At 37.2% G+C, this 17,385-nt stretch overlaps 1 protein-coding gene across 5 annotated transcripts in view; it reads left to right on the forward strand.

The window, feature by feature from the left end:
* Positions 1-3,594, forward strand: part of COMMD10 (COMM domain containing 10) — a 163,766-nt gene extending 160,172 nt beyond the window's left edge. For 3 of the 5 annotated variants that reach the window (XM_023529558.1, XM_011358261.2, XM_023529560.1), the window contains 2 exons: positions 2,026-2,085; positions 2,771-3,506. In XM_023529558.1, coding sequence (XP_023385326.1) covers positions 2,026-2,085; positions 2,771-2,948 — 238 coding nt within the window. In that variant the 3' untranslated portion in view covers positions 2,949-3,506. Of the gene's footprint in view, positions 1-2,025; positions 2,086-2,766 lie in introns of all 5 variants that reach the window. The other 2 variants (XM_023529559.1, XM_011358262.2) reach the window with 2 other exon arrangements.
* Positions 3,595-17,385: the final 13,791 nt, after the last annotated feature.

The raw sequence follows: 17,385 nt of genomic DNA on the forward strand, positions 1-17,385 counted from the left end.
TCTACACATCTAAGCTCCATTCTTATTTTCCTAAAATACAGCTGCCCTTGGCCAACCCATGGATAAACGTAGATTCTCAAATTCTAAAGATAATCTCATTGCACATTAGACATAAAACACTTAAGATCACTTCCATATTCTCCCATATTCTCAGGGTCTTCTCTAAGTCATTGTGGGCTGAATGAGAAATGATAATGATAACTAGCTACCAGTGATTATGCCAGGCATAGGTATAGGTTCTCTGAATATTTTGTATAGTTATCAGCATTTTTTCTTCTTAGAGCCAAGTATTTCAGTAAAGTAGGACTCTAAATTTATATACACACACACACACTCATACACACACGCAAATTTTTTTAGCTATTGAATTTAAAGAAGTAAATTTTCAAAGTTACCTTTCTTCCTTTTCCTCAGTGTAACATTTTAGGAAACACTAGCTTGAAACAAAGCTAAGTAAAATTCAGGAAACAAGAACCTAGTTGGGTAACAGCAAATCCTTATTTAGTGTTTTCACTAAATAAGGATTTGCTGTATTCACTAAATAAGGATTTGCTGTAACCCAACTAGGTTCTTGTTTACATCCTTATTTAGTGTTTTCATAAACTTTTCCTTCAGTCTCTCCTAACTTGGCCTGGCTAAGAGTGAGGTACATGCGGAAGAGAGCAATAAACTTGCCTTGCTTTTCCCTAGGGGAAACCTAGGCCTCTGCTGGGAGGAAATATAGGACTGCTAGATAATGCTGATTCAGCCTTTGGAGGTTTCATGATATGTACCAATTAGCCAACTAATTTTTCTAAAACAATTTGAACAATTTACAGTTTTAAATTATTCCTAAAGGATGAGACTTTAAAGAAGACAGGCTTCTTCATTCATTTTAAAGCTGAAATACTTAAGAGGTATTTAAAAGAAAATCAAGTGTGGAATTTGATCCTCTGTGTTTAGGCTTCATGAAAAGGGAGGTGCCGTAGCTCCATTGACTCTCCTGGAGTTAGCTGGAGATAACTCGTTTTGAAAATGTCGGCTTTCTAAATAGAAATGGAAACCATTAAAACAGATAAAACAAAGAAAGAACTTCAATATAGAAACTGAGAAGTAGAGTTAATAGCATGTTGGAAATGACCACAAGCAATTAAGTACCTGAATCAATGTTTGTTTGCAACAGTTTTCCACTTATTCACTTCATGGTGCTTATTTTATGTCATGTGAGCATGACAGTGTGGTCAGAGCAGGCAGCACATTCTTTGCAATCTCTCATTAACTTTTATTTCCCAAAGTTACCTTGAACAAAATAGATGTGTTTGAACAACCTCAGAAACTAGTTAAGTGTTTTCTTAGTTTACTAAATCCACCCAAGCAGGTTGGAGCGGATTGGGTTAATGTTGCACTTTACTACACCAACATGCAGATATGCACAGTATTACTTAGCATCTGTAGCATCCGTAAAGATTTCTCTATCGCATGTGAGGTGAAAGAAGAGTGTCTTTAAGTCCCAGCTTTGAAGCTGTTGTGTTAATTGTTAACTTTTGCTGAGTCTGTACATTAAAAAAGGTAACAATCTCAGCATGTTAAGATCATAACTGTTAGATGCTTGGAGGCAGCAGCTGTGCTGATGTGAGGCATTAATGGCTGGATAGATTCAATCAGATATGCCGCCTCCAGTGTCTTTATGTAATGGTATTTACTAGATTTCAAATGGACTGCTGAGAAAGACAGAATATAATCTCATGTATTATCTCTGTCTTGAAAAAATAGATAATGAAATAGTTCTCTTGCCAGCATATATTTTATTAATCTTTGTGGAGTCAACTTAAAGAACAGATATCACTAGTTGAAACCTTTGGCTAAAGTGGAGTGTTATTAAGTGCATTCGTGAATTCTAGAAACAATGGAGCAGGTAAGTATTTTTTAAAAAACCACTCAGGATAATATGGTATATTTTGAGGCTAAGTAGAGAGAAAAAATTGCAATGTAAATTGTATACCAATAAATTCTTTTTTCTTTCCTTTTTTTTTTTTTTCCTTACAGAGTCTGGAGAAAGTTCTTATGGAATTCAATCACAAGGAGTTGTTTGATTTCTATAACAAGGTCTATATTTTTTAAATAATTTTCGATAAGTGCATTTTTTCCTTAATTTTATGAATTTTTATTTTTAAATGCCCTATTGTAGAGCTAAGTTCTTTAAACTTCACTTGTAAACACCTTATGTTTCACAGTAGGAAGCAGTGCCGAGATGAAAAGAATCCGACAAACTAAATCAGGAAGAAAATGGAAATTGTTTTAATTAAAGCAGTAGGATTGTTGCTTTTAAAGCATTAAGTAATGAACTATGTGGTACCTAGCCACACTGGCATTTTAGATATAAGTAAGGCTATATATTTTAATTTCTGGGCACACGAGGAAGGGAAGATACCCGTCCTTTAAAGATTTATCATGAGCATATTTCATGATTCTTCCCAAATATTGATTTTGTAAGTCAAGAAACCACCCCCCCCACACACTTTAAAAATCTTATATAGTGATTATTTAAAATAAAAACAGTAGTATTTAGAAATCCTAGTTTACAAATTTGAAAATTTAGCAAGCATAAATTCTAATATTTTCACATAAATAGAAAAAAAATTATGGTATATTTATTGCTATGTGACTGGATTTAATATATATAATTGCTGCCATTCTTTCTCTTCTATTTGCATGTTTCTAAACAACGCTTCATAAGAATCTCTCTCTCTCTCTCTCTCTCTCTTGTTTTTTTGTCTTTGTAAATAGCTAGAGACCATACAAGCACAGCTGGATTCCCTTACATGATGTTCCTGAAGACTGGTTTCTCCATCACACTCCTGCCACCTCATTATTTTGCTTTGAAGATAGACTGCCAGGTTGTGTGTTCTGAAGGATTCAGTAGTTTTCTTCTTGTAAATTATACGGTTTATCACTTCTTAGACAAATAACAGCCAAGGGAAATCATTGTTCTGAGAACTGAGGTTCTAATATACATTCTCTAGTTCTGGGAGCCAACAGCCAGCAATTGTTAAGAACACTTTTGCTTTAAAGGAAACAAAAGTGAATACCGTATTGTTTTTACTGTCCTGTTTTTGCTTTATTGCCTAACCAGTTTATTTTTCACCCATGTGACTATATATATATCAAGGAGGGTCCATGGATACAAGGTATAATGTATACCTTAGAATACAGAACTCCAGTAAGTACATTAATAAAATTAAGAAAGCAGTCAGATGCAGTCAAATACATTACGGTATTTTTCTTTGAATATAATGAGTATATTTTGCTTTGGAAATAATATAGGAAAGAAATTTAAAATAAAGCTAGTAGTAGTATATCAGGTAATTCCAGTGTGAGCTTCTCTTTATTTTTCTTCTAGTTAATGCTTTAATAACAATTCTGGTTTTTGTATGCCTTTCTTTGTACTGCAGATTAATAATGGTTCAGTTCATACTGTGGGAGACAGATTTAGATCACGAATAAAAAGAATTGTAATGTGTGCTAAATGGATATCCTTAAAATTTCAAAACACATACCTTTTACATTCTCTTTCTGTAAATGTTATTTAACTTAAGTCAATAAAATTTTTATGTCTAGTTGAACTCAAGTGCACAGTGTTTTATGCTGTCAATATGTATATAAATATGAGTATGATTGCCTGTAAAAAATAATATCAGTTGATTTTTTTATAAATGAAATATCTGTCCTATATTGTTTCTGGAGAGATAGAGAGGGACAGAAGGAGGAAGCAGGGAGGAAGGAAGGGATGGGGAGGTAGGAGAAAATGAGAGAGAGTAGGAGAGAGAGAGAGAGAGGAGTTGATTCAAACATGACTTTTTTTCACATGGAGGAATTTGATTTTAGAAATGCCCTATAGTTAAACAGAACCATTGATATTAAATCACATTCTTTATATGTTGTGTCTCCCAAATAAACATCTAATATATAGAATTTATGCCCTTACTTATTTATATGTGTGCTTCTGTGGGGAGTTTGGCTTATTTCAGAAAGTAAATGTCATAGTTGCTGTTCATAGTCGATTAAAAAGTTTTTAAACTCAAACTTCCATTTGTAGGATATCTGAAAGACATATTTATAATATAATAGGATTTGTTTTTATATGTGCCTTGTGGGAATCTATCTTCTTTCTTTTCTTTTCTTTTCTTTTCTTTTCTTTTCTTTTCTTTTCTTTTCCTTTTTTTATGCTCTTCTGCCAGTCCCCAGAAAGAACTACCTGATTACTGTAAACATTTTGATAAATATTCTTTCAGTCTTCTTATATACAAATAAACATATATCATCTCAAGTTGAATTTATTAGGCCTCCTGACAGTGACCATGTAGATAAGTAGAAGTTTTTATTGGTTTAATAGCCAACTTAACTCCTAATGTAGAAATCTAGATTAAATGCGACTGCTCAAAATTGAATTTTCTATTAGTAGCTCATTTTATGCCCCCTAATAGAGCTGGTTATATATTCTCTGAGTATATCTAAACCTATACAAAAATGTGGTAAATAATTCTCTCCATTAGACTAGTTCGAGAAAGTCTAACAAAAGGCAATGAAGAAAGGACAAGTAGAAAGTCTAATTACAACTAAGAACATAATTATTCCTGAAATATACTTAATTGCAGATAATTTTATTATGTAACTGTTGTTTCAATTCGCAAGTCAAAGAAAATATCATTCCCAAAAAGTATTAAATGCATGTTACTTTTTTATAGAAAAAGATGAGTAGAGGGATAAGTGGGGGCTGGAACCTAGTATCTTAGCGATAAACGTGTCTTGTATGAGTGCTTGACATGAGGATTGAAAAAAAAAAGAATTACTTGTTTGAAAGGAACCAATGTACTATTTTTATACCTACTGCAAATATCTGCAGTTCTTCAATGATAAAATATGATTATTTTTAATAAGGAAATACCAAAAATCATAAGCAACCTAATTAATGTTATTTTGGTAGATTTTATTGAAGTTCTTTTTCTATCTATATATCTTTCTCTTTTTCTTTTTTTCTTCCCAACAAATTGGACTAATGCTGTAAATATAGTTTCCTACTATATTCGCTTTGCTTATACGACATTCTAACATCAGCATTTTTCATGTCCTTATTGTCTAAACATAATTTTAATATATATTAAATAGTCCATTATTTGAATGAGCTATACTTTATTTAGTTATCCAGTCTATTTTTGGACATTTGTATTATTTTCAACTTTTTAACTTGCTAAAGAACTCATAGGTGAATATCATTATATAAAAAACCCTAGGCCTCATCTCTTGTTATCTTATTAGTATAGATTTCTAGGAGTGGGATTATTATGTCAAATTATGAAAATTTGTTTTCTATTTTTATGTTTAATGGGATTTGATTATAAAAATAATAATTGCCCATTGTAAAAAGAAAAAAAAGTTCCTTCATTTTGCCATCTCACTCTCACTCACCAAAAGTACCTACTAACTACTCAGAAACATTTGGTTTATATAGTTTCAGATATCTTATGTAAATGCAAACACACACACACACACCTCTTTGTATATGTTTTTATTTATATTTATTTTAAGGCCATGTTTACATATTGATAAATTGTTTCCCCAAATGTTCATACCAGTTTATACTCTTACCAACAGTAAATGAGTATTCACCTGCCTCAAGCCGATTTCCTCAGCCCCTTCCTTCTATTGTGCATTTCATTCTTAGTTCTTTTTAACCTGAGGTCAGGTTTTGGGAAGAGTATAGGATGAGAGTGGGTTGAAGACAGGAACATCTCTAATTACTTTGGATATGTCTTGTTGATAACTCCAGAGGCATAGAAGAGGAGATTTCCTCTAAAGTCAGCAAATGTGAAAGCAACAGCACAGTATATAAGTATAAGGGCATTGAAGTTAGACACTTATTTCCTCAGCACATACTCATTGAGCGCCTGTGGTGCTAGGAACTGTGTACTCAAAGCACCATGTTAACAGTAATGAGCAAATTAAATATAGTTCCTTGTTCCTTGAAGCATAGTGTGTCAATTTTTTTTTTAAAAAAAAAAGAAAAATATAATAACTTGTGAACAAGTATGGGATGAAAAATTATTGAATTCTATTAAGAAAACAAAAGTTGGGAACTTGGGGCATCAAGGAAAGATTCTCTGAGGAAATGAGATTTGAGCCAAGTCCTGTAGGATGAGTTAGAATGAAGCAGTAGAAGAACAGAGTGCCTAGCATTCTAGACAGACAGAATGGCCCCGGCAACATCCAGAGATTGGAAAAGGCTTAGCACATTTCAAGAACCAAAGAAGATCAGTGTGACTAGAGTGTAGTAATGAACAAGGGGATAGCAGAGGACGAAACAGTTGGAGAGGTAGTCCTGTTACTTCTACCAATAAAATATCTTGTAAATATCTCTCCAGGACACTACCTTTTCCAAGCTACCATCATCTGTGTCCTGGACTATTCTGCTTCCACTCTAGCCCCCGCTTCAGACCAGTCTTCAGACAGAGTTAGTATTTTTGAAACAGTAGTCACATTAATTATATTTTTTCTCTGCTTAAAATTCTTCAAAGACTTCCCATTACACTTCAAATAAAATTTAAGTGTCTGGACCATCAGGATAGACTGAGAATCATATGCTAGTTCTACTACTTTTTGTGTTATTTAGTTTTCTAAAGTTCAGTTTCCTCATCTTTAAGATGGAAATCATAATCTAAATAACATGAGAGTATTACGAGGATGCAACCAGATAATTCATGTTAAAGACTTAGCATAATTATTGATTTGCAACAATCATAATAAGTGTAAGTTGTCATCTTCATAATCACTTGAAAAAAATGACCAGGCTTTCTATTAAAATTATTTCAGGTAATGTTTGAATTAAAGTCAAAATTGCAAAAAGCTTGCTATGTAACCCCTTCACTTTGAATTTACTTGGAGTTCCAATAACTCTGTCTTATGATCACTAGATTCAAACATAATGCCAATCTATCCCACTCTTAATTTTTTATTAACAAAATAAGGTAATAGGTGTATTATGAGATGAGACTAGAATCAGAATTTTTTTCTTTTTTCTGTGACTCCCTTTCTACATAACTCTCTGGCTAGATTAGAAAAGTCTATCTTTTCTCTAATTCTATTCATTGAGTTTCTGTCTCTTCTTACCTTAAACAATGTCTTCTCCTTATTCATTATACCTAGGGTCAGCAAACTATGGCCTGTGATCCTAATTTAACCCACCACTTGCTTTTACAAAATTTTATTGGAACACAGCTATGGCGGACAGACTCCCGATCATTCCTGCCTTTCGATATTCACACCTTGGTATAATCCTCTCCACTTGAGAGTGGGCAGCACTGTTACTTTCTTCTAACCAACTGAATATGGTAAAGTAATAGGATATCACTCGCATGATTGTTACATTATGTAAAATTCTTTCGTACTACCAAACTCACTCTAGAGACTTTCTCCCTTCTTGGCTTTGAAGAAGCAAGCTGCCATGTTCTGAGAGGGATTGTGGATAGATCCACATAGCAAGGAACTGAGTGACCTCTAGGAGCTGGGAGCGACCAATTGTCAGCAAGGAGCTGAGGTCCTCGGTCCTCGGTACTATAGCCACCGAAAATAAATCTTCAAACAACCCGAGTGAATTTGGAAGTGGATTCTTTCCCAGTCGAGCCTCCAGATGAGAACACATCAAGAACCCAGACTCCTGACTCAGAGAAATGGTGAGATACTAAATGTGCGTTAATTTAAACTTCTAAATTTATAGTAATTTGTTATGCCATAATGGATAACCAAAACAATAGCCATGCTCTTTTGTTTACGTATAGTCATGTAGTCTATGGTTCCTTTTGCACTAGGACAGCAGAGTTGAGTAGTTTCGACAGAGAGCCCATGATTCAGAAAGCCTAAAATATTTACTACCTAGCTCTTTACAGGAAAAGTTTGAAGACCCATGTCTTATTACCGTACTTCCCTGGGGCATCCTTAGCAGAATATAGCACATAGGGAATACATAGATCTACAAGATGGATGTGGTATATATTGCCATAGCATCACTTTTTAATTTTTGCCAGCCTTATGGAAATTAGAAATTGTATTTTCCATCCTCTGTAGCCACTGCAGCCATGGACTAGGTCTCATCTATGAAATGTAAGTGGAAATGATACTTATCCAATTTTTCTTTCCCTTTTCTGTGACCAAAACATAGATTTGGAGCTCAGTGAGCAGACAAAGATAATGCCTTAAGGGGTAAGAAGGAACAACGTGGAAGGAAGCTGGGTCCTTGAATGTCCTCATGGAGCAGTGCTGCCAATATGCCCCTGACAAGGTGCTGTCTCCAGACCATTGCATGAGAAATAAAACATCTAGTTTGAGCAACTATATTTGGGATATTATTAATACAGCAGCTTAGCCCTTAGCCTAACTAATAAGGGGTAATATGATTTTAATTAGCCAGCAATTTAGAGCATTTACATTTTTATAGAGAGATGAATATTTTATATCATATAGTTCAAATCCATATAAATATTGAAGAGAAAATGGAACACTTAAAACAAACAAATAAACAAACTTTGTTCTAACAGTATGCAACTTCAGGCTAAATTTCCAGAGCTACTGGTAGGATATATTCACCCTACTTTCCCAGTGTGGCTTCTTGGAAGGAAAAGTTGGAGAAAACATAGGAATATATTGTAAATTTCTCCCCCTAAAGTCTTTACATCATCCATTTTCCACTGTTGAAGAAGGCCAGGACGATTCTGACTTGTTCAGCCTCATTATTCAGAAGCTGCTCAGGAATTAGAATTTAAGTTTTAGATGAGTCAATTTTGCTTCCCTAAAACTTTGATTTTTGTCATTATTATGCAAATAGTTCTACTCAATATACCAGCCTCATTTAATGCTAAAATTAGGAACACATTAATTTGAGGGATTTTATAGTAAAGTTTAATGGCATTTATAAATTTGGAGAACTTCAGGGATTTTATAATGGCTTCCTCACATCCCACCCCCACCCCTATTCTTGAATCTTTTAAAATGTCTCTTGCTTTTCTCTGAATTGTAAGGTTGTAATATAAGCTGACTCGAGGCCTACGATTCAAATTTAAATGATAGCACTTTTCATATCCTGATTTATTTGTTTTATTTGAAATGGAAAGTTGTTAGTTTTTGTTCCAAAAGTTGTTAGTTTTTGTACCTAAGTTAAGGAAAAAAAGAGGAAAGCAGCTAATAGTAAATTTAATAATTGCATTTATTTTGAAACTGAGTTTTAAAGAATACAATACATCCTACCTGAATTGTTTAAGGAAAAGCCAGTAATAAGGTTTTTCTCATGTATAATAACTGTGGATTTGCTGTGAGGCGTGGAGCGCAGTGATTTTTTCCCCATGTCTCCTTGTTTCTGCAATTGCTTTATTTCTTTTGTGCTGTTTCTAGTCCACATCTCAGATTCTTCCTACAGGTTCAACCAGTCTACCTGTTAACAAAGCAAAAAGCCGTCCCCAGAAACAGGCTGCTCTAACACTTCAGCATTGGAAGCTTCAGCATCCATCCCTGTCCAGGAATATGGTTATGCTTTGGCAGCAGAGCACAGTAATTTTCCAAATGATCAGAGAAAGTAGTGACTCATGCATCCCAGACCATGTGCTCCACTTTGTAATCCAGCTTCTCAGTCTATTACATGCTGATATAAGTAGTCCTGTGAACATCAGGGTACTTAAAAAATATTGGCTGAATGAATTAATGGAGTACATAAATAGTTTTTCTCCCTCTGCCTCCCTTATTTGCACAGTACCATCTGAATTCTTAAAAACAAACAAAACTATCATAAACTTTAGATTTACGAGAGTAGTTTTCAAACTGCTTTAGCTAAATACATTGGTAATCCCACTAGAGAATAGCCACATCTCTTTTGGGGAGGATCTCCTGAAGTCATTGATCCTTTCATTCATGGAGCAGGAGATATACATGAAGAGAATAAAAGCCTGATAAACTGTTAGGGACCCAGATTTCTCCCATTCAGAATGCTAGAGCAAGTTCTCTCACTGCTGTGAGGAGATTTATGATAGTCATGCTGTTGACCTAAACATGCTTCTGGTACTAATACCATAAAGACTGAAAAACAATTGCATTCCTACCAAATTCATAAGTAATTTATATGACAGGGATCCCTCAGGGCCTAGCATCTTTCCCTGCCTCAGCAAAACATCATTGCTTTAGTTTCATGCCATGTGACAAGGACTAGTTATAGTCAAAAATTTGAGGTGAATCTGAGGTATGTAGGTGAGGAGGGCAGGAGGCTCCTTCTTACTACTTACTGAAGACTGAGCCATTGCTCTAAAGCTAGCTTTTGCTAAAATTTCGGGTTCTTAGAAGGTTTCGAGCCCTGAAAGGCAATGATAAAGTGTCATTTTGTTTACCATTTGATATTAGTCTTTCTGTATGCAGCTCCCTTGGGAATGACAAGGGTTAAGGAGTGATTGGCGGGACAAGATTTGGGCATCTGAAGATTCTCTAATCAAGTGCCATTAAATGCAATCACAATTTCCCCTTCTTAGCAAATCTGTCATATTTTTCAGTGGTAAACGTATAGAGAGCTATGGACAAAAATATCAAAGACATCATTCATACCTTTCAGCTCTCAAGTGGGCATTGAGTAAGAGAAGGCTTTAAATAAACAACTCCCATTCCTTCTGAAGAGCAGCTTGACACTTCTAACCGTCCATTCTAAAAAAGCAAAATATCCACTTCTCTGAAAACGGGGGAGATGTTGCTGAGTCAGTTTCAAAGATTCATTGGTTACCTACCTGCCACAATCGACCAGTGAGACCAGTTCCTGGCAAGTTGGAAACTAACCTCATCCTCTACATTTCTGAGTGAGAACTTGAACTTTAACATCTCCTTCCAGCTCCCTAGGAAGCTAAAGAGATATGACTGTACATTTGGTAGCCTGACATGGTTCTCTCTTTTGACTATTGAATTTGTGGAAGAAAAAGAACAATCACAAATAGTGCTCCTCCCTTCCCAGACTAAGTGTTTAGAATGGAACATGGCTAAGTAGGAAATTTAGAAAAGGGGGAGTGATATATTAAATGATATGTTATACCCTTATATGCTCCAGTAACAGACATCCAAGCCCCTTCAGGGCTACTTTTGTGCCTCCTTTTCTAAAAATGTTTAGTTACCTGCAAGTGGGGCTGATTTATATTATATGAAACCCACAATATTTGCTTCAGACAGAGGAATGAATGAAAGTCTTCTTCCATTCGTTAGTTTCACTCTGAAGTATTTACCCACCACAATGTCTATCAAAAACAGAGCAAACTGATTCTGCAATGCCAAGTTGTTTATTCCTCAGTTAACTACTACCATGCCTATATCTGTGTAAGTGCTTATTGGCAGAACTTTGTCCACAAAATATGTTAGAGGCCAGACAAAATTAAAATTTTTTCTAATTATATTAGCGATGCTTAGCTTTAAAGAGCATGCAACATTTCAGTCCCCTGCAGGGAGCTCTGCAATGTCCCTGAACATGTTTCAGCATAATTAAACTTGCTCGCCTTTTTCCGCTTCTCCTTCAGGACTGACATGGTAGGAAAGGAGAGCCAGATGGCAGAGGTTTCCTCTCCCAGACCAATCAGCATGTCCTCAGTTTTTGCCCTCTGCAGCCACAGCTTGTTCCCAGCTTCCTTCCTACATAAATTGGCAGCCTCCTCAGGACAGGCAGAGTGGGAACCTAGACCATTAGGAATTTGCCCTTCACACAGACAGATTCTTCAGATCTCAGGCAGCTTCAGACCTTAGACATCAGTGCCCAGGTTGCCCAGACAGCCCTGGCAATATCTACTGTGAGATTTCAGCTGTGAAAATAAAATAAATTAATAAATCAGCACTTGCTTTGTATTTATACCCAGATTTCTTCATTTATTTAAAAAAAAAAAAAAGGAAGGGAATTTTGGAGAAAGGAATGGGCAAATATTGTTGTATGTTTTTTAAAGGCATCATATTTAAGGAAAAAGGAGTTTTGGTAGCCTTTTGATTATCATATTCAATGAAGATGCTGGATAAGAACTTAGCTGAACAACTCTCTTTGCTTATTCATTCATTCATTCATTCATTTATACATTTATTTATTCATCAACTAATATGCCAACAAGTGAGGTCTTTCTGGAACTTTCTTGTTCTGCTTGAGTATCAGATCTACATTAAAGGCATTGCCCCATGTTCTTAGGAAGAGCCTGATCCGCAGACGAAGAGGCTCTCCCGACTGACTCCTCCAGCAGCTTTTTGATGGTAAGAAGAAAGAAAGGGAAACACCAGTGTGGGCCACTTCTGAGTAGCTACAGTGGGTGCTTGATTGGTCAGGCATAGCATTACCTTCAGCTCCTCAGTTAATGAGACAATCAGTAAGTAAAAGAATGTAGTTCTGGTAACAAAGACTAATCAACTGCCTGCTTTGTGCCTGTTAGTGTGTTAGTTGCCAAGAATTCCAAATAAGACAGGCTGTCATCTCTGTGGCCTTAATATCTGGCTAAACATCACCCTCTTGATGGAGCAGCAGTTGTAATACTGAACAGAACAACAATGACCCATTGGAAATGTGTAGCACTTTACAGTTTACAAAGCCCTTTCATGCTCCTAATCTTATTTGATCCTCACAATATTCTTGTTTAGTAAATTGGGCAAGTGTTATTTCATTCCATTACAGATGTATAAACTGAAACAGAGACACCAAGTCACTTGCCCAAGATCCCACAGGTGTACTCAGAATTTCTGAGCCCAGTTTAGGACGCTTAATACCAATTTTTGCCTCCGTTCCGAATGGCCTTTTGAACCTGCTCTGCAGTAATAGTTGGAATCTGTTCAAGCTCTTCTTTACAGTGAGCACCATGTTAAACTTTCTCATGGAGGGTGCTGGAGGGACAATGCAGGAAGAAAGGGCTTGTCCTGCAGGTTCCACCAGCTGTCCTGTCAGTTACCGGTGTGGGTGTGAGGGCATGTAGTGGTACTCTTCTTCAGCCATGGGTCCAGAACACACAGTCTTTTGACTGCCTTATAGCCCTGGCCTAGTGTGGCAAACACTTTGCTGAGGCTCTCCCAACACAGACACTGCATACTGCAGGCCTCCTGCCCAGACCAGAGCCTCTAGCCCCTCTGCATGCCCACTCCCCCACCCACCAACTATGACTCACTTGTGTCCTGATTCCCCTGCTCATACACCCCTCGCCCCTCAAGTTTGCAGTCCTGACACAGACACTATGTGTGCCAAGCTTCCTACAAACAGTGGCATTCATTGGCTGTGGCTTACCTACTTCCTAGAGGTTTGTTTCCTGCTCACCCAGCGACCGTGGACCATTTCTGGCCTGGGCAAACCAAGAAATTTCTCTTCCATCCAATAGTACTTTAGCTATACCCTCTCCAATCAGATATAAAACCCAGCCTTGAGGAGGGGGATCCTCTTCCAATTTCATTTACCTTGGACACTCTCCCTCAGCCCTATGGTACCCTATAAAGTTCTCATATATCCTGTATAGTTACTGTTTATCATAACAATAATTCTTTATGTTAAATTTCCCTTATTTAAATCTCTATATAGTCACAGACTAGGTTAAGGAAATAGTTTAAGTTTCTTATGGGCAAGGATCTTGTCATATGTCTTTCAGCACTGCATGTACCTGCCTTCTGTGATGCAGAAGGTTCTGAATAAGGACTGTTAACTGAGCACAGTTTAATTTTAACATCCTGTTTAATGGGAAGCAATAGCAGCCCACAGAGCGAGCCAGTGTGCAAGAAGGAGTAAGGAGTTTGTTTATGCATGTGGAATCTGTTCATTTGTTCATTAAAGTTGATCAAATGCCAATTGAGAGCAGCAGCATTTGCCCCACTGTCAGGTCAAACAGCAGCACTGGCCCTCGAGGGAGATGGTTGCTACAAGAGGATGTTAAAGTGACTTTCTGAAAGACAGAATGGAAACAACATGGAAAGACCCAGAAGGAACTGGGGAAATACCAAGTAATCTTAACTACTCATGAAGTTCAGAAAAGGTAAGTGACTTACCTAAGGTCGTGTGGCCGCTCCTTGGTAGAGCCAGGAATAGAAAGCAGGTCTCATGATCCTCTCAGTCCAGACCCTCACCATTGCATTCCAGTGAGTCTTCAAGTGGGTGCGAAGGGGTGGTGATGTAAACTGCCATCTCAGGAAATGGGGTAAAATACCCCCAAACATGGTTATCCCTTAGCTAGTAGTTCAAAAGAGTCTATTTGGAGGATCCAAAGAGTACCCCTGCTAATGCTATTACCTTTGGGAAAGCAACTAGTGCCTATCAAATATGTTGAATTTGGGGTTTGACTTCCCTGAAGGTAACCGGCCACTTGTTAATGCACAGCATCGCAGGCTTTTGGGGCAAAGCAAAATGTTCCCTGTTCTACCCGCCTCAAAGCATCACTGGTTTCTCTGAGGTGGTCTTACACCCCCACATAAAGCCTCTCTGTCATCCTTTCCAACATCTGCAGCTTAACTGTGCTAACGATTTTCCTTTATCATGTTGGTTTACTTAGCAGGACATTTTGCTATTTCTGATCAGATGTTTTCCAGGGAGCCAAGGCATGGAATCTTTTAGTCAGTGGGGAGAGCCAACAGAGCTTGTTCATACACTTCTCTGAAGCTTCCCCAAAAGCATGACTTCTAGCTTGAATCGAACAATGAACGTATGGGCATATGTGACACCCTGTGTGTCATTAATATTTCATTAACAGATGGGTTACATATGAGCCAAGGAGGAATGTAGATGAAGCAAGAGCTGTGAGAGCTAAGTCAAGCCATGTTTAGAATGTCTTTGTTGGCTGTCATTGAGAAGGAACTCATGCTGATTAATTGATTCGGGATGTGCATACACCTCTATGGTAGGAAGCAAGAGACACATGGGTCCAGAGAAAATAGACCTGCCTGTGAGCGTCCTGGGAGAGGCCAGATGCTCTGCAAGGAGTTTTAGTGAAATGAGAGTTGCACTTTGCAGGCTAGCCCTGGCTGGAAGTGCAACTTATTAGGAGTTGCAGGTGCACAGGAAATAAAATTTCCCTCACTGGGAAATCTGCTACAGTGGGGATTGCTCTATTTACCTGGCCAGTGGAATCAGTAAGGAAGGACATTGCCAGGATTTGCACATGCTTCATTTGCGCACTTCATAGGCTGAGCTTGCTCTAAGAGCCAGTACTGAGGCTCTTCCTGGCCTAATGGTTTTCTTCAAAGCCACTGTTTCTCTACCTCCCCACCTCTGACTCTCTCACTGTTCTAGAGATCTAAGGTTTCCTCTGGGAATATGTGTCTTTTACTTTTGTCTTCTTTGTTCATTCAAAGGGCACTGTGCCAAGCTCTGGGAATTCAACAGTTCTTCATGGGACTTCTTTGTTAACCAAGACCTTATCATCCTCTCCTAACACCTGTAAACAGAAACATGCAAAATAGTGTGCTTCTAGACCTAGGATATCATTGAATTTGAGAGGAAGGCAGTCCCAGGTCACTGGTCCAGCATATGGCTAGAGCTTAGGCCTTGGGATGTCATAGCTTGCTCCATTGCAGTACATCTACCCTGAGTGTTAAGATCTAGCTGACTCTCTGAAACTAAATTTTTTTTCTTTTTTTAGAAAACTAGGATTGTTTTACTTTTGATTAATTTTGTTGAGATTGAATTTGCATGCAATAAAATATACTCATTTAAATTATACAAGTCAATAAATTTTGACAGACTTATACAGAGATCCATGTAATCTCCATTACAGTCAAGATATAGGATACTTCCACCATCCCAAAAGCTCCCAAGAACTCCTTTACAGTAAGTCTCCTCCACCCCTGGCCTCACACAACCACTGATTTGTTTTCTACTATTATAGATTAGTTTTGCCTATCCTAGAATTTCATGTCCATGAAAAGCGTACACTGTGTACTTTTATGTCTGGCTTTTTTTGTTTAGCATATTTTTTAGATTTATCCATATTGTTGTATCGACCCAAAGTCTGTTCCTTTTTATTGCCGAAGAGTATTGCACTGTATGGATATGCTACAAAATGTTTATCTGTTTATCTGTTGATATGATTTTGGATTATTTACAGTTTGAAGCTATTATGAGAGTAAAGCTGCTGTGAACAATTGTGTCCACAGCCTGGGGTTGAAGACCCCTGCCCTAAGTCTCAAGACATGAGGATAGATAAAAACAATAAGACTTCACATTTTGGCAATGAAGGTAAAGGATGAGTCCATCAAGGAAGAAATGTCTTCAAGAAGAGGAAGAGTGAGCTCCATCTGGGTCCATTTCCTTCATTTGATCACTGCTTCAGCAAGGAAAGAGGGAAAGGCACATTCTTTCGAGGGCGGAGGGGGGAGGGGTGGCGCTCTCTCCAGGTAGATCAGATCTACCACTGATCATGTATCACATGTGTTGAGCTTCTGCTCTGTCCGGCAGTGCACTAGGCACTGAGGAGCACAGGAGTAAAATGGAACACACATCTCTGCCCCAAAGGAGATCCAACTCATCACCACTTTTCTGCATTTTTGAGGGCCTAGCTAGCAGTTCCTAAGGGAAGCACTTTAGTACTGTGCTCAATGAGATGTCTTTTGTTTCTCCTTCCTGTCTGTATCTTCTGTCAACTTATCTCTCCAGTTCATGCCAACCAGACAGAAAGCTGTAAGCAAGAGAAATGAAAAAGTTTTGTGCTTTTTACAGCTTAAAAGTGATCCCAGAGGCCACTGTCTTCTGCTAAACACATTAATATCATTCTCAGAGCTTTGCCACTATTTTGAAAATGGTAAAGAAAATCTTTTATAGGGATTATTATATCAACCAGATCAAATCATGCCTTGGTCCTTTTTGATAAGGTAAATAGGGAGATTACTACCTAATGGCTTTCAGACAGTAATAGTTGAACTATGAATTCCTATCTGAATAAAACGTTAACATTACTGGCATGCAGAGATTATAGAAATGTAAATTGTCTCATAAGAAACGGTTCCAATCGTGTAGCTTAAAAAATACCAAATTCTATTTGCAATTATTGCCAGAGACTTAAAAATTAAGTTTCCTTCCCTGGAGTAGTTTAACTGTCAAAATGATTACTTCTATTATCTGCCCATCCAATATTATTCAGTTAATTTAATCCCCTCAAAATTAGTGGATTTTCACCACGGATTTAGCCAGGGGATTTTTCCAGCTCCGCTGATACCAACTTTTAAAGTGATTATGTATAATCTATTTCTTTTCCACTATTTCATCTTAGCAAACACTGCTTTTCCTTCTATATCTTCAGAAAAGAGGTCAGGATTAGCTAGGTATACTATCAGGATTCAGCACTATGCCATTAATTGTAAAAAAAAAAAAAAAGGCTGTAAAAATTGCTGCTGGGATCCCTGGGG

The sequence above is a fragment of the Pteropus vampyrus genome, unplaced genomic scaffold (genome assembly GCF_000151845.1).
Source record: "Pteropus vampyrus isolate Shadow unplaced genomic scaffold, Pvam_2.0 Scaffold39, whole genome shotgun sequence".
In the NCBI taxonomy this organism is placed as follows: Eukaryota; Metazoa; Chordata; class Mammalia; order Chiroptera; family Pteropodidae; genus Pteropus; species Pteropus vampyrus.